Source organism: Globicephala melas, chromosome 10 (assembly GCF_963455315.2).
Source record: "Globicephala melas chromosome 10, mGloMel1.2, whole genome shotgun sequence".
Lineage (NCBI taxonomy): Eukaryota > Metazoa > Chordata > Mammalia > Artiodactyla > Delphinidae > Globicephala > Globicephala melas.
This window is the reverse complement of record NC_083323.1, coordinates 823,180-851,144: the sequence shown is the minus strand read 5'-3', so window position 1 is coordinate 851,144 and position 27,965 is coordinate 823,180. Positions and strand designations below refer to the sequence as shown.

At 59.5% G+C, this 27,965-nt stretch overlaps 1 protein-coding gene across 8 annotated transcripts in view; it reads right to left on the bottom strand.

The window, feature by feature from the left end:
- BRD1 (bromodomain containing 1) overlaps positions 1-27,965 on the bottom strand; it is a 58,610-nt gene that overhangs the window by 15,710 nt on the left and 14,935 nt on the right. For 6 of the 8 annotated variants that reach the window (XR_009565320.1, XM_060305593.1, XM_060305592.1 and 3 more), the window contains 6 exons: positions 25,056-25,250; positions 14,584-15,961; positions 6,775-6,931; positions 1,790-1,921; positions 1,285-1,413; positions 636-948 (listed from right to left, as the gene is read on the bottom strand). Coding sequence is in view for 7 of the 8 variants with exons in the window: in XM_060305593.1 (XP_060161576.1) it covers positions 636-948; positions 1,285-1,413; positions 1,790-1,921; positions 6,775-6,931; positions 14,584-15,947 (2,095 nt within the window). In the remaining variant the exon portion in view is untranslated. Of the gene's footprint in view, positions 1-635; positions 949-1,284; positions 1,414-1,789; positions 1,922-6,774; positions 6,932-14,583; positions 15,962-18,979; positions 19,036-25,055; positions 25,824-27,965 lie in introns of those variants that run through there. The other 2 variants (XM_060305594.2, XM_030855587.2) reach the window with 2 other exon arrangements.

Here is a 27,965-nt window from a genome sequence, read left to right as displayed (position 1 = left end):
CCCCGCGCCCCTGCCCGCCCAGGGCTCCTGTGGGGGCAGAGCCGTGCAGCAAGGCAGCAGCTTCCAAGGGTCGGACGAGTCAGCGGACGGCAGGCCCCCCAAGGCCACGGCGCAAGGAGTGCACCGCCGGGGAGAGGGCCCCGTGGCTGTGCCCTGCTAACTTCCAAGCACAGCGACAGCCTTGCTCTGGCCACAGACGCCCTCCCAAGTCCGTAGGGCCCACATGGGCCCAAGGCCCCGGCTACACTGCTTCCTGGTCTGTATCAGGCCGACCCAGGCCGTCCTGCTCGGGGCCACAGGCCACGCGTCTCTCTCAAGTGGGACCCTGAAACGTGGCTGCCCTGAACAGAGATGCACTGACTGTGAAATACACACCACGCAGCAAAGAGGAAATGGGAAGCCAGTGGAGGCGACCCTCCGTAATCTTTATGTCATTTACACGTTAAAATCGCCACGAGACACGGTGGGTTAAAAACACGTCACTAAAATAAGTTTCGCCTGTTTTCCGCTTTTTCATGAGGCTACTAGGAAGCCTCAAGTCAGTGTGTGGCTCCCACCCCCTTTCTCCTGGGCCTACCCGCACGGCGTCTGCGGGGGGAGCACCCTCCCGCCTGTTCCCGGACAGCCGCGCTTACCGTCGTCCCAGGAGAAAGGCCGCCGGGGGGCCGCGGGGGGCCGCTCGGGCAGGTGCATCCCTGAGGCCTCCTCGAAGCCGACGCTGTCGGCCTGGCGCCTGGCCTGCCTGAGCACCACGCCACCCTGGTCACGCAGCCGCACGGCCGCCCGGTAGAACACCGTGTCCTTGGCGTTGTACTTCATGCAGTTGTCCACGATGAGGTCAAAGTCCTCCTCCAACTCCCTGAGAGTCCGGTACCCTTGCGCTTCTAACCGTTTCCGCATCGTGGCAAAGTCCATAGGGTGTTTAATGTGATCCAGATAATCCGGAACCTGATTCCAGGGAAGAAAACAGCCGTTTACAGACAAAACAGGATTCATCCGTGCTACGTAACCAGCACAGCTGCCACGTAAGGCAGCCCCACGTGCACATACACACATGAACACGCACACACGCAATGCTCACACAGTACCGAGCGGCAGCAGTGAGACACACCAAACTGAAGCCTGGGTCCTTCCAAGGACCCTCCCAGCCAAGGCCCCTAAAGCACAAACACAGGAACCCGTCCCCTGGCCGGGCAGACACGCACTGGGAAGGGCTCTTTCTTCATCCCTTTGGTCACCGCAGACATGAGGAAGGACGGGGAACGCGAGGGCGAGGACACCCACCTCCTTCAGGCTCACTGGCTGGGCAAATATCCGGGCCGGGTCCTTCTCCTGCAGCTGGTCCAGCACGGAGCGCAGCAGCACGGTGAGCGGGGTCAGCCGCAGCTCCAGGGCCACCTGCTCCAGCTTCACCTGGGGGCCAGCGCACGCGGTCTCAGGGCCCGAGGGGACCCTCCCGCTGAGAAGCCACTTATTCCTGCCTCAAGCGCTCAACACCGCCCTGTGGCCGACGTGGCCCACTTTACGGGCACACACGGCGCCCCTTCCTGCCCGTGCTTCCCAGGACCGCAATGGACACCACACCACCCCAGGCCAGCCAGCCTCCTTCAAGACAGGTCAGTGCCACCCCCCCAAAGCCACTGGCACCCAGGGCGATGGTCACCCGGCCTGCACCCCTCACCAGGGAGGACGGCTTGGAGGAGGCAGGGGGGCGAGGACTGCGGGCCCAGGGGACAAGCAGCTGCACGCCCCGCCCCGCCCCCGGACGCCCCGCCCCCCGCGGCCTCACCTGCTCCCTCTTGAGCTTCTCGCGCTTGCGCAGGAGCTCAATGAGCAGGCGCGCGCGCTCCAGGTCGTGCCGCAGCCGCTGCCAGTACTTCAGCTTCTCTTTGGCAGCTTGAATCTCCTCGTCGTTTTCTCTCTGAAGAGAGGAATGGAGTCGGCCTCGTCCCCCTCACAGACCCGCCGAGGAAGGGCTCCACGGCCCAGGCGCCACCTCCCCAGCGTCTCGGCCCCGCGCACGTCCTTCCTGGGGACACGCGTGCGCACCCTGCCAGCCCATCTCCAGGCCAGCGCTGGTGGGGAGGGATGGGGCTGAGCAGCGAGGGCTGGGGACCAGGGCACGCCGGTGGAGAGACCTGGCCGCCCGGGCGGCGCGCCCTCCGGGCAGCCTCGGCTAAGCGCTCCCAAGACCCTCGCCCAGCCAGGCCGCCCAGCCCTCCCACGCACACGTCCTCACTTCCTTCCCGCCCCAGCGCTGCGCAGGCGCTCGGGCCCTCAGCGCGCTCCTCCCGGAGGGTCAGGACTGCTGCCCGTCCCCAGCCCCAGGCGCCCACCCTCTACCGCCTGCGCCCAACACCACCAGGAAGCCCACGTGCCCAGGCTCAGCCCACCCTGTGCCGGCATCTCAGCTGAAGGCTTGCCTGACCACAGCTCCGGGAGGAAGGGGCAGTCGGGCTCCTCACCTTCCCACACCAGCCCCGCTAAGGCTTCCAGCGGGTGTCTGGGGCCCTCCCGATTACAGCAGTCCCGAAGCCGAGTCCGACTTTATGCACGGGGCTCCCCTTCCCTGTTGCCGTCGTGGACACACGCACCTCCAGCCTCAGCTAAGGCAGCAGCGCCGGCACTGTTGCCGGAACACGCGGCACAACTCTCAGGCCCTCTTCTCTCCCCGGTCCCTTCTGCCCCTCGGGTTTCCACCCCCATCCAGACAGAGCGGAAACAGCACAGCCAGCAGGCGGGGTCCGGCCCCCGACGCTTATCGCAGTCCTATCCCAGTCCGAAGCCTGAACCTGGCAGCAGGGGGCGCTCTGCCCCGAGGGCGGAAACGGTGAGGATCAACCCTGAGGCCACCACACAGGAGTTGACACTGCCCTCTAGGACCTTGGAGTCTGAAGGCAAAGAACCAATGACGAGCTGCAAGGCACCTCTCTTCTCGCTCTACGGGGAAACGCAGCAGAGCGAGGCCCAGGAGGCCGGGTGCGGGGACATGGGCTGGCCCTGGGCCTCCTCTCCGCCAGGCGTCCTCCAGGCTCCACCAGATTCCAATCACTGGGCTTGTTTTTACGTTATCTGAAATTCTCAGGCATCAACCAGGAGTTAACAGTAACATCGGCTGTATGAACAAAGCCAGTAAATAAATACATTGAAAGGTGGGCTTAGAAAACCAAATTCCCCAAGAGCATCTGAAAATCACCTTGTCCGTTAGTCTGAAACAGACACTGAAAATATCAGCTAAAAGGATGTTTAGCTGATAATGAGGGAGAGGAAGGCAGGTAAGCCCCAACAAGCCCCTGGTGCCCATCTGCTGTGCGCACTGCCCGCTACCACCCGGCTGCAGGGCTGAAGGGCCGCCAAGGGCGGCTCTCCCCGCGTACCACGGCCCCACCACGCAGGAACCACTGGCAGGACCTGACTGAGGCCCACGCCTCTTCTGCACGAAAGGGCCTGAGTTTCTGACTCTGCTCAAGTGCTCTTACTTCACCTAAAACCAACCCTGGAAAGTTCCCTAAACTGGGGCGGTAATGAAGCCATTTCTGGTTCCAAAAAACTCTCAGGAAAGAGGATCTTAGAGGACGGCTTGCAGTCGAGCCGAGGTCCACCCAACACAGGAGGGGAGGACACCCACCGCCTGGAAGGGAGACGCCAAGACCCCCCCCAGGGTCAGGACCACCTAGGTCGGATCAAAACCCTGTGCTGGAGGCACAGGGCAGGCCAGCTCTGCGGGGTGAGGCCCTGGCACACGCACCCGACTCCCCAGACATCACCAAGGGCCTAAAGACCCTGAGGGACAGCCACCCCGGCCCCTGAAGCTGACGCCAGCGGCAGCAAGGCAGACAGCGAGTGGCCCTGCCCCAGCAGAGCAGGACAACCGTGTTGTCCCAAAGCCACCAGAGAGCGGACAGGGGACGCTCTCCCGCCAGGGGGCGCATCGGGGTGAGTGGGCGGGCATGCTCGCTCAAAGGCAGGACAGGAGGGACAGGAGCCACACCCCACCCCAGCACTCGCTGCAGGCCCTCACCCCCAGCAGGCTCTGCAGGATGGCGGAGGACAGGCTCCAGGGAGGGTCACCGCCAAGGGGACCCGCTCTCAACAGACCACCGAGGAGGCAGCACCCAACAACCCTAGGCGCCTCGTCTGCCCCAGGCCAGCTCATTCCATCTGTCTGTCTGTCCCCAACCAGAAGGCGGCCATGGGAGGGAAGGGCTGCACGTGCCCTCTTCCAGAGCCCGGCTCAGGGCTAAATGAGTCAGCTTAACCTCTAATACCAAGTAATTTTAAGGTTTCAAAGAACATCAAAAATCACACCAAGCCCTGAACGTCCCGTGTGGAACATTAATGTTTCGGACGTCCGCACAAGCCAACCTTTGCTAGAACGCGATGGAAGAAGGAGCTGGGTGCCGCCCTTCCACCCGTCCGCCTCCTGTCCTTCCCACGAAGCGGGAGCTCACGCCCCCAGCGTGGCGGGTGGCAGGCCGCCCCGCGTCCGTGTCCCTGCCCACACAGGCCACACAGCTGGGCTCTGTAAGACCCAGTCAGAGCCCTCTCCTGGCCAAGCCAAGGTACACCTCAGGGCTCAGTGTAAGTCATAAGGACCCAGATCTCTGTGGTTCCTCCCAATTCCTTCTGCCAAGAGAGCTGACGCTTCCCTTTCCCGTTTCCTGTGGGTGAATCCTCCCATCGTTACAAATCTACCTCGTGTGGGGCAGGATGGGAATACAACACGACTGGTCTCGAACCCTCGTGCCGGCCTCCTGAGAGCACATGCTCCACCAGGAGTGACCCCCCACCCCGCTCCCCTGAGGTGCAGGCAGGCCCCTCGCGTGCACACGCCTCCAACCCCCCAGCTTCCTGCCCCCAAACCCAGCCCAGGTCCCACTGGCAACCACATAGGCCCCGGGCCGCCACTCCCAGCGCGGTTCACCCTGCGCCCCCCCAGGGCCCCGAGACGAGACTCCTGGGGCTGCATTCTCCACGTCTCCCATTTCTCTGCCGTCACCCAGGCGAGGACGAAGCCCTCCGTCCTGCCTCGCTGCCCCGATCTTGCGACACCTGCTTACCCGCCACCCCAGAGGCCTGCAGACTCTGGGCCCCCGCCCCCGCCCCCCTTTCCTGGAGCTCCCGAGACAGCACCCAAGCAAGCCAGCTGACCTCAGTCCCCATGGTTCCAGCCCTGCAGCCTCCTGAACGGCCCCCAGCCCACAGCTGGCCCTCCCGGCCCACGGGCACGTGTTCCGACACAGCCCTGACCGAGACCCGAACTCCAGGCCCGATGCAGAGGAGGGAGGAGCGCGCAGGGTGCCACTAACTAAGGCCCGGGTCTGACGGAAGGCTGAGGGTGAGCCCCAGGGGCCAGGCCCCCACCGGTGAGCACGGGCGCCCCCGGCCCGCAGGGTCGGCAGCACGACCAACACAAGCAGTCAGCGGTCCTGACGCTGGATGGAGGGGGCAGGCGGGCGCGGGACAGCTGAGCACCCGGCAGGCCAGCAGGGCTCAGGACGCGGCACCTCCCGGCCCCTCTGTGCGCACGTCCACCGTAGCCACAGCCCAGGGCTCAGGGAGCCGCTTGGTGTGCAAGGTCCACCCGAGCAAACAAGGGCGGCAGCACTGCGTCTGCACAGAGGCCTGTGCCACGTCTCGGGGGAGGGGACTCAGATGGCACTGCGGGCACCAGGACCCCCAGGGGAGAGACGGCCCCAACAGCACACCCTCGGGGGCAGCGGGTCTGAGAAGCACACCCTGTAGCCTTGCGGTGCCTCCTTTCCTAGGGATGGAGGAGGGTCGGGGACACGGCCCACCCCATAGAGGCCCAGGATCTTAACGGTTCCTCTGGATTCCAGAAAGCCTTAAGACGTCAAACTGAGCGTCTAAGTGTGTTAGTAACGTTCAATGACCTACGCTGTGAGCACGACAGGACTGGGAAGATCGAGAGAAGGGGCTCCCTAGCAAGGACGTCGCCGCTGGCGAGGTGGAGAGGGCAGCGCTCAGCCCGGGCCTCACGCCGGGACCAAGGAGAAGCGACAGCAGTCGGGAAGCAGCAACTCCCGAAACACCGGGATGAAAACAGCGGCTGATTCCCTCAACGTGGGGACCCCAGGGATGGGGACCCTCACATCTGCCAGGCAGTTCTGCCCCGACCAGAACTCAGCAGAGGGAGCTCCCTTCACGCCAGAAACCCAGATGCCGGACGCAGCGCCCGGGCCCCTCTGACTGATGATGCACAGGGACAGACGGCAGAGCCTTCAGGGCGCGGCGGGAGCCAAAGCGATCCAACGGGAACCGGTTGGGGGGGCCCCCGCTGTGCGCCCGAGTCTAGAAGGCTGCGCCCTCAGCACACACGGGCAGACGACTCTTGCTTGTTTTGGGGCATCGCACAGAGTCGACCCCTTCCTTTCTAAATCCATCCTTTCAGAGAAACGCTCTACAACACCAGATGGGTCTATGAACGCAGATCAACCGCTAAGACGTAAGCGCTAGTCTGGTTTTGTTCCTTGCTCCCCCCCTCACTTGTCTTGGCCCTCGTCGCCCTCGGCATGGCCCCCAAGTTACATCGCTCCCGCACGGCGCCCCCTGTCCCCTGCTGCTCCACCCCCGGCAGGCATCCCAGCGTGCAGAGTCGGGAAAGAGGCAGACGGAGGCACTGCCTGCACCCCCCGGGCTAACGGCGGCACGCGGTCCCCTGGCCCGAGAGGCCGGCCACGCACCTGAGCCTGCCTCCTCCGAGCTCCTCGGAGGCTCTGGAGGCTGAGGGACACCGGGGGCGCGGGCACGTACCTGCTGCGTGTTTCTGTGGGACTGCAGGCTGGACTGGAGTCTGCGCAGCAGGGGGGCTCCGTTCCTCGACAGCCTTTTGAGGAGCCAGTAGCTGTGGGCGCGCTCAACAAACTGCTTCTTCCGCTGAATGGCCACCTGATTCGCAATCCTATTTAATCTAGAACACGGAAAAACTCAGAGTTTAGCTGTAAAGCAAGACAATGGTGCGCTCTCATCATGGAAACGAGAAACCACTGCGTTACTGTTAACACTCCGCGTGCATCCCACCGCACCTCTCAGCGGCGGTGCCCTCACGGCCACCACCGCCTCCCTGGTTCTCCGCCTACCCGCAGGCTGCGTCCCCCCGTGGTCACTCCAGCGGCCCTTGGAGCACACGTCTAAGAAGAAAAACGGGTGGAGCCCTGGGTGTTTCCGCTTCCTCTGAGTCGCACATCCACACGCACCGACCTCCACCAGGTTGTGGCCGACCCTGCAGAGTCACCCACTCTCACGGGGCTCGGGGCCGTGGCGCCCTGGTCCCCTCAAGAGGGAAAGCAATGGCATAAATGGAGGCAGAAGCAGCGGAGGGGGGCAGCTACCCTTCCCCAAAACGACCGTGAGCGTCCCCAAGCCGCCTGCGACACTCCACCCTTTCAAGGACTGCAAAGCGTGAAAGATTTGTAACAACACTTGCACGAGGGGACGCGAAAACGGCGTAAAACCCTTGGAAGCCAGCAGGACAGCTTCCTGGTCCCTGCCGTCACCCTGCTGCTGAAACATCCTCAGGAAGACGAGCGGGGCAGCCAAGAACTGAACCTCGACAGGACAAGGAGGCTTCCCCACTGTGCACCAAACGTCAACATTTCAGGTCAGAAATTAAGGAATTTCAAGAGCACATTTTTTGAAAAGCACGATCCTGAGCTGCACAGAACTGTGCCGACACCCTCGGCTCTGCCGCGTCCAGACCCACGACGGTCCTCCTCCTTCAAGCAGTGGATGCGGCTCGAGCCTCGGTGCCGAAGGCCACGCGCCACACAGGGCAGCCCTGCCCAGGGTGCCCGGGAGAGATCCACCAAAGGGGCAGCTCCACACCAAGCACAGGCCAGGGGTCAGCGAGAGCAGCCAGGCAGACGCAGAGCCCAAGCCCCAGCGTGCCCACAGGCCCACCCGCTCGGGACACCTGGTCACGCGTTGCTACCAGAGGCAAGGCTGGAATGCCTGCCAGCAGCGGCCAGAGCATCTCCGCTGTCCCATGATGGCTCTAGCAGAGGGCACCGGGGACCCCAGGGCTCCTCGTCTGCGGACGGGGCTGTGTTCACCTTGGGCACCCCGGAGTCGCCCTTCCGTTGGGGGCTGTTCTCACCTTTTTGACAGCGGCGTGACGGAGGGACAGCAAAGTGCATGCATCTTAACGCACAGAGCTCAGGGGTCTCTACGCACGCAGACGCGTGTTCTAACACACAGAGCTCGGGGGCCTCTACACACGCAGACGCGTGTTCCAACACGCACTCAGTTACCGCAACAGTCAGATGGGGCAGCACAGATACCAGGCTGACTCGTCATGTGCTGAGCACCCCACTGAAGAAGTCAGGAAAAGACAAGACAGGAAGGTCCCAGGACCGCACACAGGTGGCGGCAACTGCCCCAAGGCCGCGCAGCGCCCTGGAAGGCTGCTGAGGGGAGCTTCCATTTTCTCCCCACCACAGCAACAGTACGGCAGGTGAAGGACGAGCGAACCGACCTCATCCTGCAAACACTCACAACATATAAGTGATTCGAATCATCGCACTTACGATGTTACGTGTCAATTAAATCTCAATAAAGCGAAGGGAAGAAAGACAAAGAGCAAAAAATCATGAAACGGGAAACAACACACGAGAAAGCCTCAGCGAGACCAGAGCCGTGCTCTCTAAAAAGACTAGCGAGGAAACACGTGGGGGCTTCCCCGGTGGCGCAGTGGCTAGGAATCCGCCTGCCAGTGCAGGGGACGCGGGTTCCAGCCCTGGTCCGGGAGGATCCCACATGCCGCAGAGCAACCAGGCCCGTGTGCCACAGCTACTGAGCCTGCGCTCTAGAGCCCGTGAGCCACAACTACTGAGCCCACGTGCCACAACTACTGAAGCCCACACGCCTAGGGCCTGTGCTCTACAACAAGTGAAGCCACCACAGTGAGAAGCCTGCGCACTGCAACGAAGAGTAGCCCCCGCTTGTCGCAACTAGAGAGAGCCTGCGCAGCAGCAAAGACCCAATGCAGCCAAAAAAAAAGAATGAGAAGATAAGCTGAGGAAAAACACGTGATGAGCACAGCCAAACAACCTGCCACCCACAAGCTGAGCCCGGGAAGAGAGAGACCCACCACCGGGAGAGCTGGGACTGACTCTGGTGTGCTGGCACTGCATCCAAGGGCATCGCCCAAGCCCACCCCAGACTGCCAGCCCCCCAGGGCAGGAAAACCAGAGGAACCCACCCCCATTTACAACGAGTGGTTGCTGTGACCGACGAATGGTGGGCTGATGCAACAGGAGGGGTCCCAAAAGCGAGTGGTCATTTAACGTTTGTTTCTTTTTTTTGGCTACATTTGATAAACAACGTGACCATCTAGTTTTTAAAATCTTTATATAAAAGTCACGACAAACAGGCACAAATGGCATTAAAAGCCATCCCCACCTGACACACACAGACACTGGAGGAGCACCTGGGCCACCCCGCCGGCGTCTGCAGGGAGCGGGGTCCACCCTCCCTTCTCAACACCTGCTCAGCCAGCTGGGAGGTCGGGGCACATGAGTGAAGTCCACCCGCCAGACCCGAGGAGCCTGGAGTCGGCCTCTGGAGGGAAGCGGTTCTGGGCCACACTGGCTCCGGGGTGCCCCCCGCCCAACCGCATGGACCATAGGCAGGAGCCCCAGGACCGCATCCACACCTCCCAGCCAGACCTCACCAGCACCCATGGCCACGGCCACAGCCACACAGCCAAGGCCAGGTGGCCGACCGCCCCGGGGGCCTCCCCTCGACCACTAAGCAGGTTGACAGTGACAGTCAGCTGGGCAGAGCCTCCTTTCCTGAGAAACCCCTCTCGAGCTGCCCACCTCAGTGCCCGGGCCCACAGGGCAGACCCCTCTGACACCCACACCTCCCGGTCCACGCCGGCGGGGAGAGAAGGACCCTGCTGACGGGATGCTCCCTTCCAGCCCTCGCGGGGAGGAAGGCCAGGAAGAAAAGAGCGACAGGCCACGTGGAGAGGAGCCGTCGCCTCCAGGGGCCCCCGGACCCCGGATCCGACGCCAGAAAAATCAAGAGCAGAAATCATCCGGTAGAGGCACTGGTGACACCTCGGTCACCAAGGGGCAGGGGACGCCACTCCCTTCGGGTGGGGACGCAGGGCCCCGCAGTCCCAGGCACACCTCTGTGAGCCGCGAAGGCCTGTCGCAGGGGACACAGAGGTCTGGGGATGCCCAAATCAAAGGAGGCTGAGTGGGACTGGTCCCGACTGGAGGCAGGAAGCCTCCAGGGGAGGCCGGCCCCACCCTGGGAGACACGCAGGGGCGCGTGGAAACCACCCCCAAGAGGGTAAACGGGTTATTGGCAAGAGGGGACTCTGGGTAAAGAGCGTTTGGGTGGGGTTTTTTTCCGACTTTTGCAACATTTTATAAATTTGAAGTTATTTCTGAACAAAAAACTGAAACTGAAATGAAGACAAGATGAGATGCAATGCCGGTCTCTGTGCCTTGGAGGGGGAGGGTGCCCAAAGCACCAAGGTCCATCCCGCCATCCACTCCAGGCAGCGACTCCAAATGCTAGGATGAAAGAGAACTTCAATGCACGTCCGCCCCATCTCTGCGGAAGCAGATACGGCGAACGCGACCAGAAACTGCCGGATCCCATGACCTCGGCAAACCCTCCCCGTGGGCCGGGCCTGCTCTGTGCGCCCGGATGCGCGGCTGCGGGACGTGTGAGCACAGCAGGCCTGCTGAGCGGGGGTGACGCCAGGGCCGGGCCCAGCAGAGACCACCAGGAGGAGGGGGGCGGGGGTAAAGCGAGCAGGGCACCAGCCAGGGGGCCGCACGCCCGAGGGACACGGGGCGCGGCCCACAGCACCACGCTCAGCACTCGCTTCAGTCCTACACACACAGGAATCCCCAAGGCTGACACGCGTCAGGAGAGCCCGCGACGCAGCGGAGACACGTGGCGAAGCATCCAGAGTCCTCCCCTGCGCTCCCACGCTCCCCGCCCCGCCCCAGGAGGGCCCTCGCAGGTGCAGAGGCCGGAGCTGGCAGCCGGGACGGGGGACCTGCCCGGGGTGACGCCAGTCCCCCAGCCCCCAGTTCAAAACCAAGGAAAGCAACGAAGCCACAGGAGGGTCGGAACTAGAACACTCAGAGCAGCTCTGGGGAGACACACTGCTCGTCCCCACATCAGGCGGCACGAGCCGCCAAGGCCGCCTCCGCTGGGCTCGCCCGACGTGACCAGGAGGGACACCTGCAGGAGCGGGACACGCGGCCCGGCTTCTCCACACCGCGTGCGTTTCACGACCCGCACTTCTGACTTCTGGCTGGGTTTGTAGGGCTTCTCTCCAGGAGTCGCTCCTTAAACAGCCCTTCCCCGAGGACCCAGGCAGGCGGGCGGGAGGGCTGCCCGGGAGGGCTGCCCGGCGGCGCCCACAGAGCAGAGGTGGCACCCACATGCACGGGGCGCCCAGAGCCAGGCTCCCACCTGCAGGGGCTGACAGGCTTCTCTCATTTCCCCAGGCCACAACCCATGAGAACTTCCATAACACGTAATAAACTTAACTGCCAGAAACATGAAAAAAGACATACACAACTCAAGTGCAAACTTCTTGCTGTTAAGTTCAACAGGCATTAAATTTGTCTGCCCAACGGCTCCCAAGCACCCGCTCTCCAGCCGTCCTCACCTGGTGTCCCAGCGGCACCCTCAAGGGGACAGAGCCGTGACCCGGATCCTCCATGCTCATCACGCACTTCCGGTTACAGCTCATTACGCAGGAACACGCGTATCAAGGAGGCCAGGCCGGATGCTCCTCCCTCAAGGCCCCTCCTCCCCAGATACACTGGGACACCCATAGCGCAACCAGAGAGAGCACAGTGACCAGGTTAATTACCCCAAGGGACCCAGGTGGCTCCAACTCCATGAGTCCCTTCACCTGGCCTGGCCCCTCCCCGGTGCCCACCTCCACTGGCCCCGCCCTTCCCCTCACGAAGCAGACGAAATGGACGAAGAAGCAGAGAGGATCCAATCAGAAGAGCGGCTACTCGAGGAAAAGGCAACACTTAACAAAGAAAGAGCACAGCACCAGCGCAGGCCAGAAAATGGAGAACACACGCCTGTTCTCCCTTCTTCAGCCCTGGCTTTCGTATCTCCCCCAACTTTAAATATGCTGCTTCTGGGCTGGGAAAAGCATTATTCTGGTTTGAGAACAGGTACAGGAGGAGAGACACAGACAGGCGGGCACAGCTCCACGCCACTGGGACAACTGCTCAGGAGCAGCTCATCCTCGCTGAAGGCTGGACCCTCACAGGCAAAGGGACCGAGCGGCCATGAGGACCCCGCCGGACCCAACCCACCCGCCCAGGGCAGAGCACAGCATCCCATCAACGCGCCCGCGCCACTCCTGGCCATGCAGCAGCCTGCAAGGCCTCGACCGCCCCAGCCAGCCGGCCTGACCACAGGCTCGGAGTCCTCGAACAGGTGGGCGAAGCCTCAGAACACCCGCATCTTTGTTCCGGAGTCTATTATTGAGAGACAAGAAAAGTAATCTTTGTAGCTCAGAAACACTAAACAATAAAACAAATTAAACCGACCATCTCCCTCTCGTTGAGAACAGACTATGATCTCAAAATTAGTTGGTCTGAGTTATCTTTCTTACTTGAAAGCTTTTAAACCCCTCAGGTCACAAAATCACTTACAGTTCCTGCCACACCCCCAGCCTTCTCACAGCCAACCCTCCTTCCTCTCTGCAGGGAATAAGGGGGATCCTCCTCTTCTTAGATCTCCAGAGCCCCTCTTCCAGCCCCCCTGCCCCGGGCCAGCTCCCAAGCTCGCTCAGAACGCCCACCACCCTGGTGGCAGCTCTAGACGGGTCCTGAGCCAGAGGCCGTGGAGAGCATGGAGCTTTACTCCCATCTACATGCCACTGTGCCTGGGTCCTAAGAACGGGACCAGCAGCCCAGCCGCAGCTCAGGCCACAGCTTCGGGACGAGAGCAGTGGCTGTAAGCCTGGGCCTCCCAGCACCTGCCCCGACACGCCACAGGGTGGTCTGATGTCAGGGTCTCCCGGGAACTCTGGGCAACACTGACAGCAAAGCCTGTGGCCGCAAGCACTCATCCAGGTGTGCCGTTTACGTCTGCTCCAAACCGAAGTCACAGTTTGTTCCTAAATTAGGAAAGGACAAGACGGAGCATGGCCCAGCTACTCCTTCAGCACGTGGATCAGCTCCGTCACCTGAGCTTAAGTGTTTACTCCAAGCAAGTCGTCCTCTCCACCAGACCGGGTCATCTCAGACTCCAGGTACCCACGTTTCCCAACCGCAGATGCTTTCTCCTGCGGACGGGCTGGCAGACCCTGGGGCCGGGAACCAGGCAGGGCTGGACAGACAAGGCAGCACCTCAGACTTCTGGGTTTTCAATTTACTAGATCACATTTTTGTTTCATTTACTTCAATTTCAGTAAAGCTGAACATTTCGGGCTCTTAGATGGAAGCTCTTGATACAAATCCTATACTTTTTGACCTACAGGTAGAAATCCAAGTGGAACTGTCTTCTAAAAGTGAGACTGGCTTGTTTGCAAAGGGACACCTTGATTTGAACAGAGGGCTTCTCTGGATAAAAGGGATTATAAGCACTTTGTATTCGCTTTGAATTTACTGATTCTGTAACAGAGGTACTGTTCCGTAAAGACAAAAAAATGTCATTCTGGGAAAAAGGTCACACTTCTTCAGTAGCAGTTCCCACCACATCTCACGACCTGACAACAACCCAGAACCGCTCTCGGGAGCAGACACCCACTTACGTCTTCCCTTCATCATGCTGATGCTTTGTTTTCTTAACCAGACTGTTCTAGAGACCCATGCCCTCCCATACAGGGCTTCACTTCCTCAAAGCTCAAGCAAGTGTCTGCGTCTCTCCCAAACCACACGCGGAGAGAAGTTCATCGAGCCACTTACCTCGTACTCCAAACAAGAGCGTTCTCAGGCACAACAAGATAAAAAGCACAAGTCAGTACCAAGGAGAACCAGCAGAGGAGGAAACAAGTCCAGGGATGGGGGTGGCCAGCGGGGTCCTGACCCCACCACCGCGCACAGCTCTAGGCAAAGAACCCAACACTGCCCAGGCAATGCCGATACCACGAGAGAACAACCAGGAAAACCAGAAAGCCTGTCCCACGACAGGAAGGAGGCCAGCACCTCCCGCCTCGCGGCTCCTGTCGCCCCACTCTGATCTTTGCCCCAGGGTCAGCCTTACCCAGCCACGCTGCTTAAGTTTCCAGCAAATTTAAAAATCCCACAAGATTCCCAAATTTTGGGGAGGGAGCAGGGTGAGGAACGGTGTTCTGTCGCGTCAATGACAACAACTCCTGGGGCGCCGCGGGGCCCCAGGCCGGGGTGGCTGCAGTCGGTGTGGCCGCGGGCGCGCGCGGGCATCGAGGAAACCAGACAGACTTCCCCGTCTCACAGACTCAAGTCTTTTGCGACATCCATGCTCCCGTGAAGCGGAGACTGAAGGAGGCCACCTTGGAGAGGACCGTCAGGGCCGCACAGACAGCACGCGGTCAGACCCTGCGCGCCCTCCCAGCAGGCCCGGGCCCGCCACGCTTACCTCTGAGGGGGAATGTAGGGCGCGCACACAGGCGGCAGGGCCGCACAGGGCTCGCGGAGCGTCTTCTTGGCCTTCTTCGCTTTCTTCCTGACCTTGGACGTGGACCTGACCGTTTTGGCTGAGCTCTCCTTCCGGCAGATGCCGTTTTTCACCTCGACGTCCCCATAAATGTTCAGGGGCCGCCGGGTGCAGCCCGGGGGCGTGTGGACGTCACAGTACGCGGTCTTCCTGACGGAGAAGGTGGCCGCGCCGCCGGCCAGCTCCTTCACGGGCTCCATCTTCATGTAGAGGCCGGCCCGCTGGGCGCACGTCACGTGGAAGGCGGTGTAGCAGTTGGCCTTGTGGCACTGGATGCAGGCGCCCACGCCCTTCTGCTTGCAGAGGTAGCACGTCAGCTTCCAGCGGGCAGGGGGAATGTTCCGCACGCCGTCGATGGGCTCGATGAACACCGTGTTGGCGAAGCCGACCTCGGGGATCCACAGGGCACACACCACGTGGCCCCAGCGGTCGTCGTCCGTCTTCTTGAAGGCGCCTCCCTTGTTGGGGCACAGCACGCAGTCAGCCGGCCGGGCCCGGGACTGCAGGCAGTGGCGGCAGAGCCACTGGCCCTCGGGGATGTACGGCACGCCGTAGCACTCCTGGTGCACCGCCAGGTTGCACATGTCGCAGAAGAGGATGGCGTTGCTGTTCTGGCACTCGCCGTCCATGCACACGCAGCACACGGCGTCCTCATCAATCAGGCACTGCTGCTCCCCTTGCTTCTGCTTCTCGCAGTGCGACGCCTTCTCGAAGCGGTCCATCAGGAACTCGAACGCGCCCTGCGACACAGCCGCCACGCAGTCGCCCCTGCGCTTCTCGTTGACGATCTCCAGCCAGGCGTAGTCCTCCTCGTCCATGTCGTACTCCACCTCGTCGTCCAGCTCCTCGGCTGACTTCTCCACGAACTTGTAGTACACGGGGGGCCGCCGGGGCGCCGCCGGGGGGCTGTACTCCACCACGCGCACCTTGGGCTCGGGGAGCGCGCTGGCCGGGGTGGGGGCGCCGTGCGCGCTGGGCGGGGCTTCGCTTTTCTTCTTGACCCTGTTGTTCTTGTGCCGCTTAGTTCTCAGGCACACGGGCGGCCTCTCGCTGTTTTCTTTGTTGCTGTTGCACTCGCTCATCTCCTGAGCAGTGAGGTCATCTTCTAATATGATCTCCAGAGGGTCGAAAATACTGATCCTGTGCAGGCGGCCCTCGATCTCGATCTCCACCATCCTCTGCGCTTGCGCGTAGGTCAGCGTCTCTCGCGTGGGGGAGTGCTTAGTGCTGCCGGGGGAGGAAGGGTGCCTCGCTGCAGCGCGATGACCTCGGCCTTTCCTCCTCATTTGGTACTGACTCCCTGAAACGGACGCAGAGGACACGTTAACTCCACACAGAGGACACGAGAGGCGAAAGCCACCAGGTACGCTTGGGCAGACCTAAGCAACTCGTGCTAAATCGAAACAAAACTCCCGGCAAACCTATCTCTGAGGTTTCCAAAATGACTCATCCCGGGACTCACAATGGTATCTCAACAACCTTCAACAGCCCGTTGCCCCGAGGCTGCCCCTCCCCAGGGACTCCCGGGACCAGAGGAGAGGGCAGGCGGTGAAGAGGGGCTCCCAGAGGCACACGCGATGACAAGTCCTTCCAGGATGCTGACGCCCACTGCTCACCAGTCACCTTCTTGGATCCACAGGTCACCGAGCCGACGGCCACATCCCTCACAAGCAGGGGTCGCAGCCCTGAGCTCAGGACAGCACACACACAGGGCTGGACCCCGGCAGGCTCTGGCCCCTGGCTCCCCTACTACTGCTGCCCAGGAGAGAGCCCTGAGCCCCGAAGTGGAGGTCCCGTCAGCACCCCTAGGGAGCCTGGAAGCCTCAGCAGCCTGACCACAGCCCCGTCCATCCTCTCGAGGAACGCGTCCTCCACAACTGTGTTAGGGCACAGGGCCACCAGCCACTCCGGGGCTCAAGAGGGAAGCCCCGTACTGGCCTGGGGGCAGGCTTCACCCCTGGAAGGCCTCCACCCAGCCTCTACAGGGCTCAGGAGTGGCAACCACGAAAAGCCCCCACGGGCCAGCCACCTGCCCTGCCCCTCAGAGCACTTCTCAGCTGCTGGCTTGACCACAGTGCCGGGCCCACCTCCTGCCACAGCAAGGGCCACCCCAAGACCCCCTGCGCCGCCCGCAGAGGCGCCCCCAGCCCCCCCATTCTCAGGTGCCAGCACAGGCTCAGGTGCCCGAAATCTGGGCCACAGAGACTTATGAGCATTTGCTCTTTTCAGACGTCCGCCGTCTGCCACCAACCGCATCTACTGCAGGACTCACTCGTGTGATGACTCCTGACTCTGGACCACTGCCCGCCAAGCAGGGTAGCACCTCAGGAACTGATGACAAGGACCCCTCCTCCCTCCAAACGACCACATTTTACTAACAGGAAGCAGAGTAACATTTAAGAGACTGGCTGACAACATTCCAAGGTGGAGCCCAAGGCCCACCACGGGATGGAGCCCCGAGGAGCCGGCACGGGGCGCCTCCGCACAGCGACCCACCTGGCCTCCAGGAAAAGCCCTCCCAGGGCCAGCTTCGCTGTCTCAAACCCGAGCGGAAACCCCAGCGGACCCTAAAAATGCACTTTTTAAGAGAGACCCTTCCGATTGTGGTTTTCTCTTCTGTCAAACAGAAATCCACGTTTTACGTGCAATTTGACAGGCACGGAAAACAGCACGAGCAGCCGACCCGCCGCTCACCTGCATCTCGGGGGTCTCCAGGGGCCCACGCAGCCCTGGACTCCTGTTGTGCGGTCAGCCAAGCCGCTGCCCAGCTAGCCCTGGCCCCGCCATCCCTTCTGGGGGAGAGGGGCACGGCCCCCCCACTGTCAGCACCGCAGCCTGCACAGAGGGGACGCCGGTGCGCCAGGGCACAGCGCACAGCTTCAGGGGTCCTTACTGGGGTGGGGCAGAAGCGACAGTCGGTTACTCAGCAGATGCAAAGCGAACGTGTAATTTTCTCCTCGGAAGCAGAGAACCAACAGTACTAAGCAAAATCGGCCCTTCAAAACCCACGCTCTCCCAGAGGGCACTGAAGCTCTGGACACTTAGTACCCGGAGAACAGCACTTAACGGTCGTGCAGCTCCGCAACTTGAAAGCTAGATGGTGACAGGGAAAGGAGGCGCGGGTCACTCTGCAGACCACCTCACCCGGCCATCACTTCCCGATCTCTGGCCCTCGGGCTCCACCCACACTTGACCCTTCCGCGCGGGGACAAGCGTACCCACGAGAAGGCGATCAGCAGCCTCTCCAGAGCCTACTGATAGATGCACCTTGAAAAACCATGTGGCCGTAAGAGAGGCAGTCGGCACCCAGGGCCGGCTCACCTTCTCAATCAGTGCCTTTCCCGCCTGGCTTCGGACAAGCCACTTACACCCTCGTGCAGGGACGGGACTGCAGGCAGGTGAGTGCACGCAGCGCCCTCCACCCACGACCCTTCCCGGGCGGTGGGCGCCTTCTCCACGGGGGCGCCTTCTCCACGGGGGCGCGGCCTTTCGTCAAAACTCCACTGCGCACCCGCAGCGCGCGCGTCCTCCGTAAATTACACCTCAATCAAGTTACTTCTTCCAAAGGGCCCCGGAGGCCGCTGAGTCCACCACCGGCTCTCAGCGCGGGATGGGGGGAGGAGGGGGCGGCGGCCCGGGTCCGCGCGCCCCTCGAGTCTTTCAAACGCGGCCCTGGAACGGGGAGTTTCCCGTCCGGGCTCAACGTGCCCAGAGCGTCCGTTACATAACGCGACCCTCGGGCAAACGCTCGGCCGGCGGACTCGAGACCCAGGCCCGCTCCCTTCTCGCCGGGCGGCCGGGCGGAAGGCGCGGCGGGCGGGACGGGCCCCAGCGCCCAGACAACCCGCACTCCCTCCCCGTCCGGCTTCCCGCCTGCCAGCCTAGCCTCCCTCCCCGTCGGCCTCCCCAGCCGCCCAGCCTCCCGGTCCGGCCTCCCTCCCCGGCCTTCCAGCCTCCCTGCCCGGCCTCCAGGCTCCCCACCGGCCGGCCTCCCTCCTTCCCGGCCGCCCAGCCTCCCAACCCGACCCGGCCGCCAGGCCCGGCCTTCCAGCCTCACGGTCCGGCCTCCCCGCCTCGACAGCCCGGCCTCCCCTTCGGCCGGCCTCTCTCCTTTCCGGTTCCCCGGCCTCCCCGCCGCCGCCCTGACACCGCGGCCTCCCTCGGCCCCGCCGCCCGCCGCCCGCGGACAATGCGCCGCCACGGCGGCCGCCAAACATGGCGGCGGCACCAGCACCGAGAGGCCGGCGGCGGCGGCCCGCGGGAGAGCCGGGCAAGGCGGCGGCCCCGGCCCCGGCCCCGGCCCGTCCGGCGCACTCACCTTCGGGGCCGCGGCCGCGGGAGCCGGGCGGCGGGCGCGGGGGCCGGCGCGGCCGAGGCGGCGCTAATGGCGCCCGCGGCTCCTCCGCCAACGGCCGCGCAGGCCCGGCCCGCCGCCGCTCTGGGCGCGGGCTCCTGGCGGCGGCGGCCCGGCCCGGCTCGGCTCGGCGGCCGCAGGCTCTCGGGCGGCGGCTCGCGCGGGCGGTGGGGCCGGACGGAGGCCCGGCGCGGGGGCCCGGCCGGCGGGCGGCGGCGGCGGCGGCGACGGCGACGGCGACGGCGACGGCGACGGGGCGCTGGCGCGGGGCTGCTCGGACGCCCGGGCCGGCTCGCTTGCTCCCCAGCGAAGCAAACAATGCGGCGAGCGCTCCGCCCGGCGCGCTGCGTGCGAAACGCGCCCCGCCCGCCGCCGCCATGACGCGCGGCCGCCGCCGGGGCCGGGGGGAGGGGACGGGAGCGGAGGAGAGCGGAGCGGAGGGGAGGGGAGCGGAGGGGAGCGGAGCGGAGGGGAGCGGAGGGGGGAGGGCCTGGGGGGAGGGGCGAACGGGCAGAGGTGGGGAGGGGCGACCGGCCAGAGGGGCCACCGGCCGGGTGATGGGGCGCCGGACCCCGGGGCTGGGGGATCATCGGAGGTGGCGCGGGGTTCAAGGGAGAGGGGCGCCGGGCGGGCGATGGGTTCGCCGGCACCGGGGCTGGGGGGGTTATCTAAGGGGGCGCCGGACACGGGGGCTTGGAGGCCTGAGGGGGCGCGGCGTTCAAGGGAGAGGCCAGCCGGCGCTGGGCAGAGGGGCTGGGGCACGCCTGAGGGGGCACGGGATTTGAGGGAGGGGTGCCGCACACCGGGTCTGGAGGCATCTGAGGGGGTGCCAGGCGGGGGAAGGGCGTGAGGGGAGGCCCCTGGGGAGGGGATGAAGAGGTGGGGGCCAGAGCGGGAGAAGGGGGCACTGGATGGGTCAGGCCCGGCTGAGTGTTCGGGGGACCTGGGGGAGTGCCGGGCGTGGGGCAAAGGGAGCCCAGACCACAGCGTGGTGGAGACCCGAGTGGGCGCCCCATGGGGTCGGGCTGGGCCAGGCAGGGGATTGGGGGGAGCCCGAGGGGCCCATGCTGGGCAGGATTATTCGCTGGTGGAGAGGAAGCGGGTGCTGGTAGGGGTGGGGGAAGCAGCGGGGCGCACTGGGGAATGGGGGCTGCAGGGCGGCCCAGCTGGCCCTCCTTCAGGAGTTACAGGCCTAGGATGGGGCCTATAGGTCCGGACCACCCGCTTGGGCTCCAGGTAGAACAGAAAGGGCCCCTGCGCAGCAGTAGTTTAGAGACCTGAGTCTTGGTCGCTGCCACTGGCTGCTTCCACTGTGGCCTTTGCTTCAACGCCAAAATTCAGAGGTTTCATGACAGTTTTCATCCCGAGATTAGTCCCGAAGGGCTTTGGGAGGAGGGAGAAACCTAGATGTTTCCTTGGTTTCCGTGAGGATTTGAGGTTAGTGCAGTGGCCGTGAAGGAGCCCAGCCCTGGGGAAAAGGAGCAGCAGGTGCCCCCCTCCCCGACAAGCAGGGGAGGCCCCTCAGTAGGAGGAACATGCCCCCCAGGCAGAGGCTGGGTCCTTCTGAGCCGGTGAGACCTTACCCCGCGTGGGCAGGCAGGGCGGGCTCCGCTGTTTAGGCTCTGCCAGCAAACGCGCTATCGAGAGCAGGCTGGCCACGTCCACCCAAGTGTCCTAGCTGGGGGCCCTTTGCTGACCAGAACTTGTGCCCCATTGCATCCAGTGTACAAGTAGGAAAGTGAAGGCTTGGAGGGTCACTCAGCCAAGGTCACCCAGTGGTCAAGTTCCTGAGCAAGGTCCCAGCTCCAGACACACCCTTGAGCCAAGGTGAGGCAGGCCCAGCAGTGGGCCCCGACCACGTCTGCACCAGAGGCAGGAGCCGCAAGTATGTCCTCCGCTCTTCCAGATGTCTGCTATCTGAGTCAGTGGAGAGCAAGCACACGGGGCCTGCACCCTTCTCCACCCCAGGCAAGGCAGATGCAAACCAGGAAGCTGGAGGCCGTGTTGTGAAAGAAGAGAGACAGGAAACAGGAGAGAGGCGGAGAGGATGGCTTCTCCACCAACCGAAGTGACGCCCAGGAGGAGTGAAGGCATGTCATAGTGGCCTTCTGGAATTCCAAGGATGAAGAGACTAGCCTAAAAACCGTCAGAGAGGGACTTCTCTGGTGGTCCAGTGGGTAAGGCTCTGCGCTGCCATGCAGAGGGCCAGGGTTTAATCCCACATGCATGCTGCAACTGGAAAAAAAAAAAAAAGATCCTACACGCTGCAACTAAGACCTGGTGCAGCCAAATAAATGAATAAATTTTTTAATTAAAAAAATTAAATTGGAAAGAAGAGTAAAGTTATTTTCTAAAAACCCTTCAGAGAGGAAGGATCTTCTTTAATCAGACTGAACCTGATTGTCAGTTGGCAAAGGGGTGAAACTGTCAAAATCCTAAGAGAATTTTTTTTTTTTTTTGGCCGCGTTGGGTCTTCATTGCTGCGCTGGCTTTCTCTAGTTGCGGTGAGTGGGGGCTACTCTTCGTTGCAGTGCACGGGCTTCTCATTGCAGTGACTTCTCTTGTTGCGGAGCACGGGCTCTAGGCACACGGGCTTCAGTAGTTGCAGCACGCGGGCTCAGTAGTTGTGGCTTGCGGGCTCTAGAGTGCAGGCTCAGTAGTTGTGGCTTACGGGCTTAGTTGCTCCGCTGCATGTGGGATCTTCCCAGACCAGGGCTTGAACCCATGTCCCCTGCATTGGCAGGTGGATTCCTAACCACTGCGCCACCAGGGAAGCCCATCCTAAAAGAATGGAACCTACAATTCCATACACAGTGAAACTAGCATTCAAGTGAGACAGCAAAATAAAGGTGTCTTCACAACCTGAAAACACCCATACACTAAGTCTCAAAGAGGACTGAAAGACATTCCCAAGCAAAATGAGACGCGAACCCAAGAGAAAGACCTGGACGCCAACAAAGAAACTAGCTTAGACTGCTCAAAGAAAGTCAAATAACAACTTGAGAGAAAATCCCGCATGAGCTCAACATGGCATATGGCAAGGGGAAGGAGGAGCAGGAAGGAAAGGCGCACGGAAGTTCTTGTATAGCTAGAGGATTTTAGAATCGATAGAAAAAAAGTCTGAAATACCCAAGTTTCCATGAGAAAAATGGAAACAGAATTTACAGATTTCAAAACAGCTGGGAGAAAACTGAAATGAAGAAAAATTGACAGTGCCAACAAAAAGCAGAAGAGAGAAAGAAAAATACATGATAAATGAAGAACACAGCATGAGGTGACAGTAAATTCAAACGTTTGAGTAATCAGAGACATGATGGAATTAAAAATTCATCTATTAAAAGCAGAGACTCGGGCTTCCTTGGTGACGCAGTGGTTGAGAGTCCGCCTGCCGATGCAGGGGACGTGGGTTCGTGCCCCGGTCCGGGAAGATCCCACGTGCCGCGGGGCGGCTGGGCCCGTGAGCCATGGCCGCTGAGCCTGTGCGTCCTGAGCCTGTGCTCTGCAACAGGAGAGGCCACAACAGTGAGAGGCCCACGTACCACCAAAAAAAAAAAAAAAAAGACAGAGACTCTCTAATTAGAATGTAAATACTGTTAAATACGAGAAACACACCTAAAACTGTGGATGGAAAGTATGTGTCATACAACTTATGTTCCTCAGAAGACCATAAAGAGAATGAAGAACCAAAAGCTAGGAAGTATTTGCAACACATACACCTTGCAAATGATTAGTATCCAGGATATATAAAGAACCCTTCCAAATCCATTGGAAAAAGACAAACACGCCAAAAGAATGATGGACAAATCCTGTAATCAGTCTCCTTGCAGAGAAGAACATGGAAAGGGCCAATAACCTCACTAGCAGTTTTGGAAATGCAAACTAAAACCACACTGAATGAGCACAACCATTAAAGTTGGACACATACCCTGCTAGCCAGAGCATCAGGTGGTACAATTATCTTGTAAACAATATGGCATTCTCCAAAGAAATCGGGTGTGTGCATCAGTTAGCTGTTGCTGCATAACAAACCACCCCCCAAACTTTGTAGCTCGAAACCACAATAATCGCTTCTTTCACTCATGGATCTGCTATTTGGGGAAGATTCAGCAGCACAGCTGGTCTACTCCACGCTGCAACCGCTGGGGCATCTCCACTGGGGGCTGGACAGGCCACATCCAAGACGGTGCACCCATGTGGCTGGCAAGCTGGTTCAGGCTGTGGGCTAAGGGCCTGGGGGACGTCCTCGAGGGAGGGTGGCCAGGTTCCAAGAGCAAGAGTCCCAAGAGAACCAGGTGGGCCCAGTATGACTTTTTATATCACAGCCTCAGACATCATGTAGTATCACTTGTGCACAAACCTGTCCAGATTCAGTAGCTAGGGGGACAACACCCCCTAGTTCCTGTGGAAAGAAGTGTCAGAGTCACATTTTAAGAGGAGCACGTGGCAGGGAGAAGTGACTGTGGCCGTTTGGGAAAATGCAAGCTGCCTCGATGTGCACACCTGTTCCCAGCTCTAGGGCTAAGTCAACATACATTCCTAGGTACATCCTCTGCCTACTGCATGCCAGAGAGACCTGCACTGACCCATCAGACCTGTCAACATTCAAAGCAGCGCTGTCTTTAATAGCAAAACCACTGCAGGGGAACCCTTAAGTGTATGTGGACAATAAAATGAATAAAGCGAGATACGTCTACACAATGGACTAGCACGCAGCGATAGAAATGAATGAATTGCACCACTTGGATCCACGTGGCTGAATCTCAGACGCGTGATGCTGAACAGGAGAAATATAATGTCATAATGATAATACAAAGTGTGATTCCGTTTGCACTCAGCAGAGAGAGCTCGGAGTGCATAAGTGTGTGCACACGCAAACACACACCTGTATCTTTTCCGATATCTATAAACAAGCCTTGAGCTCATACTGATAGCTTCAGTTCTAACATGACAGATCTCATTCTGTCCTTCCCCCTTTCTATGTTTATAACTCAACAGGGAGAAGCCTCTATGCTTTCACCTGGTAGCTCCAGCCCGATTGTCTGTCGGGCTATAGCAGCCAGACAGTTGGCCCCAGACGCGTCAAGCAACGCGGCCCTCAGTTAGATGCATCAGCCCAGAGCTCAGCTCTGGGGACGTCCCTGCCTCCTCTGGCTCCGTAGCCCTCCCAACCCCACCCCCACCCCATTATATCTGCAGCGGAAAACTTGGGCCCGACAAAGGCAAGGACACAGGTATTGGTGCTTTTTCGTACGTTTCTATTTTCTGGCAGAAGTAAGATAAAATCCTTCTTCTTTCTTCTGTCTCTAACCTTACATTTAGTAGACTGTGCTTTTGCAAACAAATGAAACTTTTTTTTTTTTTGCAGTTCTGTTATTTATTTATTTATTTATTTATTTTTGGCTGTGTTGGGTCTTCGTTTCTGTGCGAGGGCTTTCTCTTGTTGCGGCAAGTGGGGGCCACTCATCATTGTGGTGCGCGGGCCTCTCACTATCGCGGCTTCTCTTGTTGCGGAGCACAGGCTCCAGACACGCAGGCTCAGTAATTGGGGCTCACGGGCCTAGTTGCTCCACGGCAGGTGGGATCTTCCCAGACCAGGGCTCAAACCCGTGTCCCCCGCATTGGCAGGCAGATTGTCAACCACTGCGCCACCAGGGAAGCCCAAATGAAACATTTTTTAAATGGTACTTTCTTACTTCGGAATTCAGGAAAAATCGTTTTTACTGACTATTCAATTTTAATAGAAACCTAGTTATTTGCATAGGTTCAATAGAAATCAGTCCTCTTTTTTACCAGTATATAATTAGACAAAATGATTGTGCCGCTGCGGCCTTAAGCGGGTGTCATATTTGAGAGCACGTCTCCTGTGATTCAGGGTGACACACCCACCTTCGGAACAAGGATCGTAACCTCTGCGTTGACCCGGTGCCCACAGACCCACACCAGTGCCCGAACGACGTTGTATCAGGTCTCAGCTTCACAAGTAGTCAGGCAGACAGGAACTGTAGCAGACACCTAGGTCCTTGTGAAAAGAGAAACTCACCTACACGCACAGGTGCTGCAGGCAAGAGCAACGTGAACCTCAGACATGCTAGCGGCTCAGCCGTACATTCCTCATGGTGACGTCTCCAGACAGAAGTGGATTTTGCGGCCTTGGTCCTTGGGAAACCCCACGTGGCTTAGTTGTACCGGCCCAACAAGGAGGCTCAGACGTGCTAATTGCCACTTCTTTCAGCACCTGTGTAGATGAATCAGGTCCAAACACAGTAAGACCAGCTTTCTGTGAAGAACAACCTTCGTCCCAAGGTGTGTCTGTGTGGGGGGACTCATAAAAATTTTCCAAAACGTGAATGGGTAAGAGGATGGCGGTGGGTCCTTTCGGTGGGAGGCTGAGTGTGGTCCAGCAGACCCACCACGGGCACTTTTTGATTCTCTAGGGTGTGCCTCTGTTTTACTGCCTACTTACTATTATGATTTTTAATAACACGGTAAGGGTAGATTTTAACTTGTAGAAAATGGAAGGCTAGGCAATGTGATTCTTGTCTGATAGCAGTGCAAATGAACTTTGCCCAGCGGTAAGTGACAAAAATTATCTCTGTAGAAAAGATTAGTTGGAAGAGGTTGCAGTTTTACGGCCCTGTAGAACATTAACCAGCTTTTAATCTACATTGGTGAACTTACTCAAGCAAGCTTTTCTTCAGCCACTACAAATCTTTCCCTCTCCCCAGTGTTTTCAACCAGCCTCACCATTACACTGGTTTCCTTGTTAATGATTTCAATAAACCTTGGACACATCCTCACTTTAGAGCCGTAGAGCCATATTTTTAACTTTTGAAAATCATGCTTTGGCAGCTCCTGCATCTCGCTGCCTCCTCGGCATCTCCGCTGTGATGGCTGACGGACATCCCAAACTTAACATGCCTGATGCTCAGCTCTTGGCCCCCATCCCCGAACTGCCCCCCTGTTGTCTTCCCCATCTGTTACGGGTTGAATTGTGTCCCCCCCAAAAAAAGACAGGTTGGCATCCTAATCCCCGGTGCCTGTGAACGTGACCCTACTTGGAAATAGAGTCCCTGCAAGTGAGCAGGTTAAGAACTCACTGGGGTGGGCCCTGACCCAATGGCTGGTGTCCCTATAAGTAGAGAGAACTTTGGACACAGGCTCCAGGGAGAAGGCCATGTGACAAACAGAGGCAGAGGCTGGAGGGACGCAGCTGCCAGCCCAGGAACGCCAAGAGTGACAGCCACCAGAGCCAGAAGAGGCAGGAAGGATGCTCCCCGACAGGCTTCAGGGAGAGGCAGCCCTGCCGACACCTTGATCTCAGACATCCAGCCCCCAGGACTGGGAGACAACGCGCCTCTGGGGTTGAAGCCGCCAGGTCTGTGGCGCTTTGTCACGGCTCCCAGGGTACTAATCCACCTTCTCAGCTAATGGTGATGCCATGCTTCCTGAGTGAGAGGCAGTCCTACTGTTCACATCTGATCCATCGGCAAAGCCTGATAGCTCCCCCTTCAAAACATGTCCAGAACCAGTCCTCTGTCACCACCTCCTGTTACTACCCCAGGGCCAATCACTGTCATCCCTCACCTAGATTATCTAGGTGTCCAGACTGGTCTGTCTGCTTCCCCCTGGCATCTCTGTAGCTTTTCTCTGCAGAGCAACCCACGTGATACTATCACTCCTGTGCTTGGAATCTCCCAATGGCTCCCCATCTCTCTCAGAATAAAAGCCAAAGTCCTCAACTCAATAACCCCAAAATAACCAAATTAAAGAATGGGCAAAGGACTTGAATAAACACTTCTCCAAAGAAGACATACAGATGGCCAATAAGCACGGGGAAAGGTGCCCGACATTATCAGCCATCGTGGAAATGCAAATCAAAACCACAGTGAGGTATCACCTCACACCCTCTAGGATGCCTACAATCAAAAAGTCAGGGGAATTCCCTGGCGGCCCAGTGGTTAGGACTCCAATGCTGGGGTGTGGGTTCGATCCCTGGTCAGGGAACTAGGATCTTGCAAGGCAAGTGGTGCAGCCAAAAAAAGTCAGATAATAACAAGTATTGGTGAGCATGTAGAGAAACTGGAACTTTCTAGCATTGCTGGTGAGAATGAAAAATGGTATAGCTGCCTCAGAAAACAGTTGAACAGTCCCTCAAAATGCAAACCACGTGACCCAGCAATTCCACTCCTAGATATGTGCCCAAGAGAAAGGAAAACACACGTCCACACAGAACTTGTACATGAACATTCATAGCAGTATTGCTCATAATAGCCAAGAGGTGAAAACAAACCAAACGTCCATCGACTGATCAATGGATAAATAAAATGTGGTCTATTCATAAATGGAATATTATTTGGCAATAAAAAGAAATGAAGTACTGAAATGTGCTACCACAGGGACGAATCTTGAAAAACGTCCTGCCAAGTGAAGGAGACAAAGGTCACATATCATATGATGCCATTTATATGAAATGCCCAAAGCAGGAAAATCCATGGAGACAGAAAGCAGGTTAGTGGTTGCCAGGGCCTGGGGCAGCGGGAGGGAACGCGGAGTGACTGCAAGTGGGTGTGGGCTTTCATCCTGGGGCAGCGGGAGGGAACGCGGAGCGACTGCAAGTGGGTGTGGGGTTTCTTGGGGGATGAGGAAAATGTTCTAAAATTGACTGTGGTAAGAGTTGCACAACCCTGTGCATATACTAAAAACTATTGAATTTTAGTTTTTGTTTGTTTGTTTGTTTGTTTTTTTGGCCACACCACATGGCTTGTGGCATCTTAGTTCCTTGACCAGGGATTGAACCCAGGCCACAGCAGGGAAAGCGCTGAGTCCTAGAAACTGGACCGCCAGGGTCCCTTGAATTGTACATTTTAAATGAGTGTACTGTAGGGTATGTGAATTATATCTCATTAAACCTGTTTTTAAAATACATTGAATAAATAATTACATAAATTAA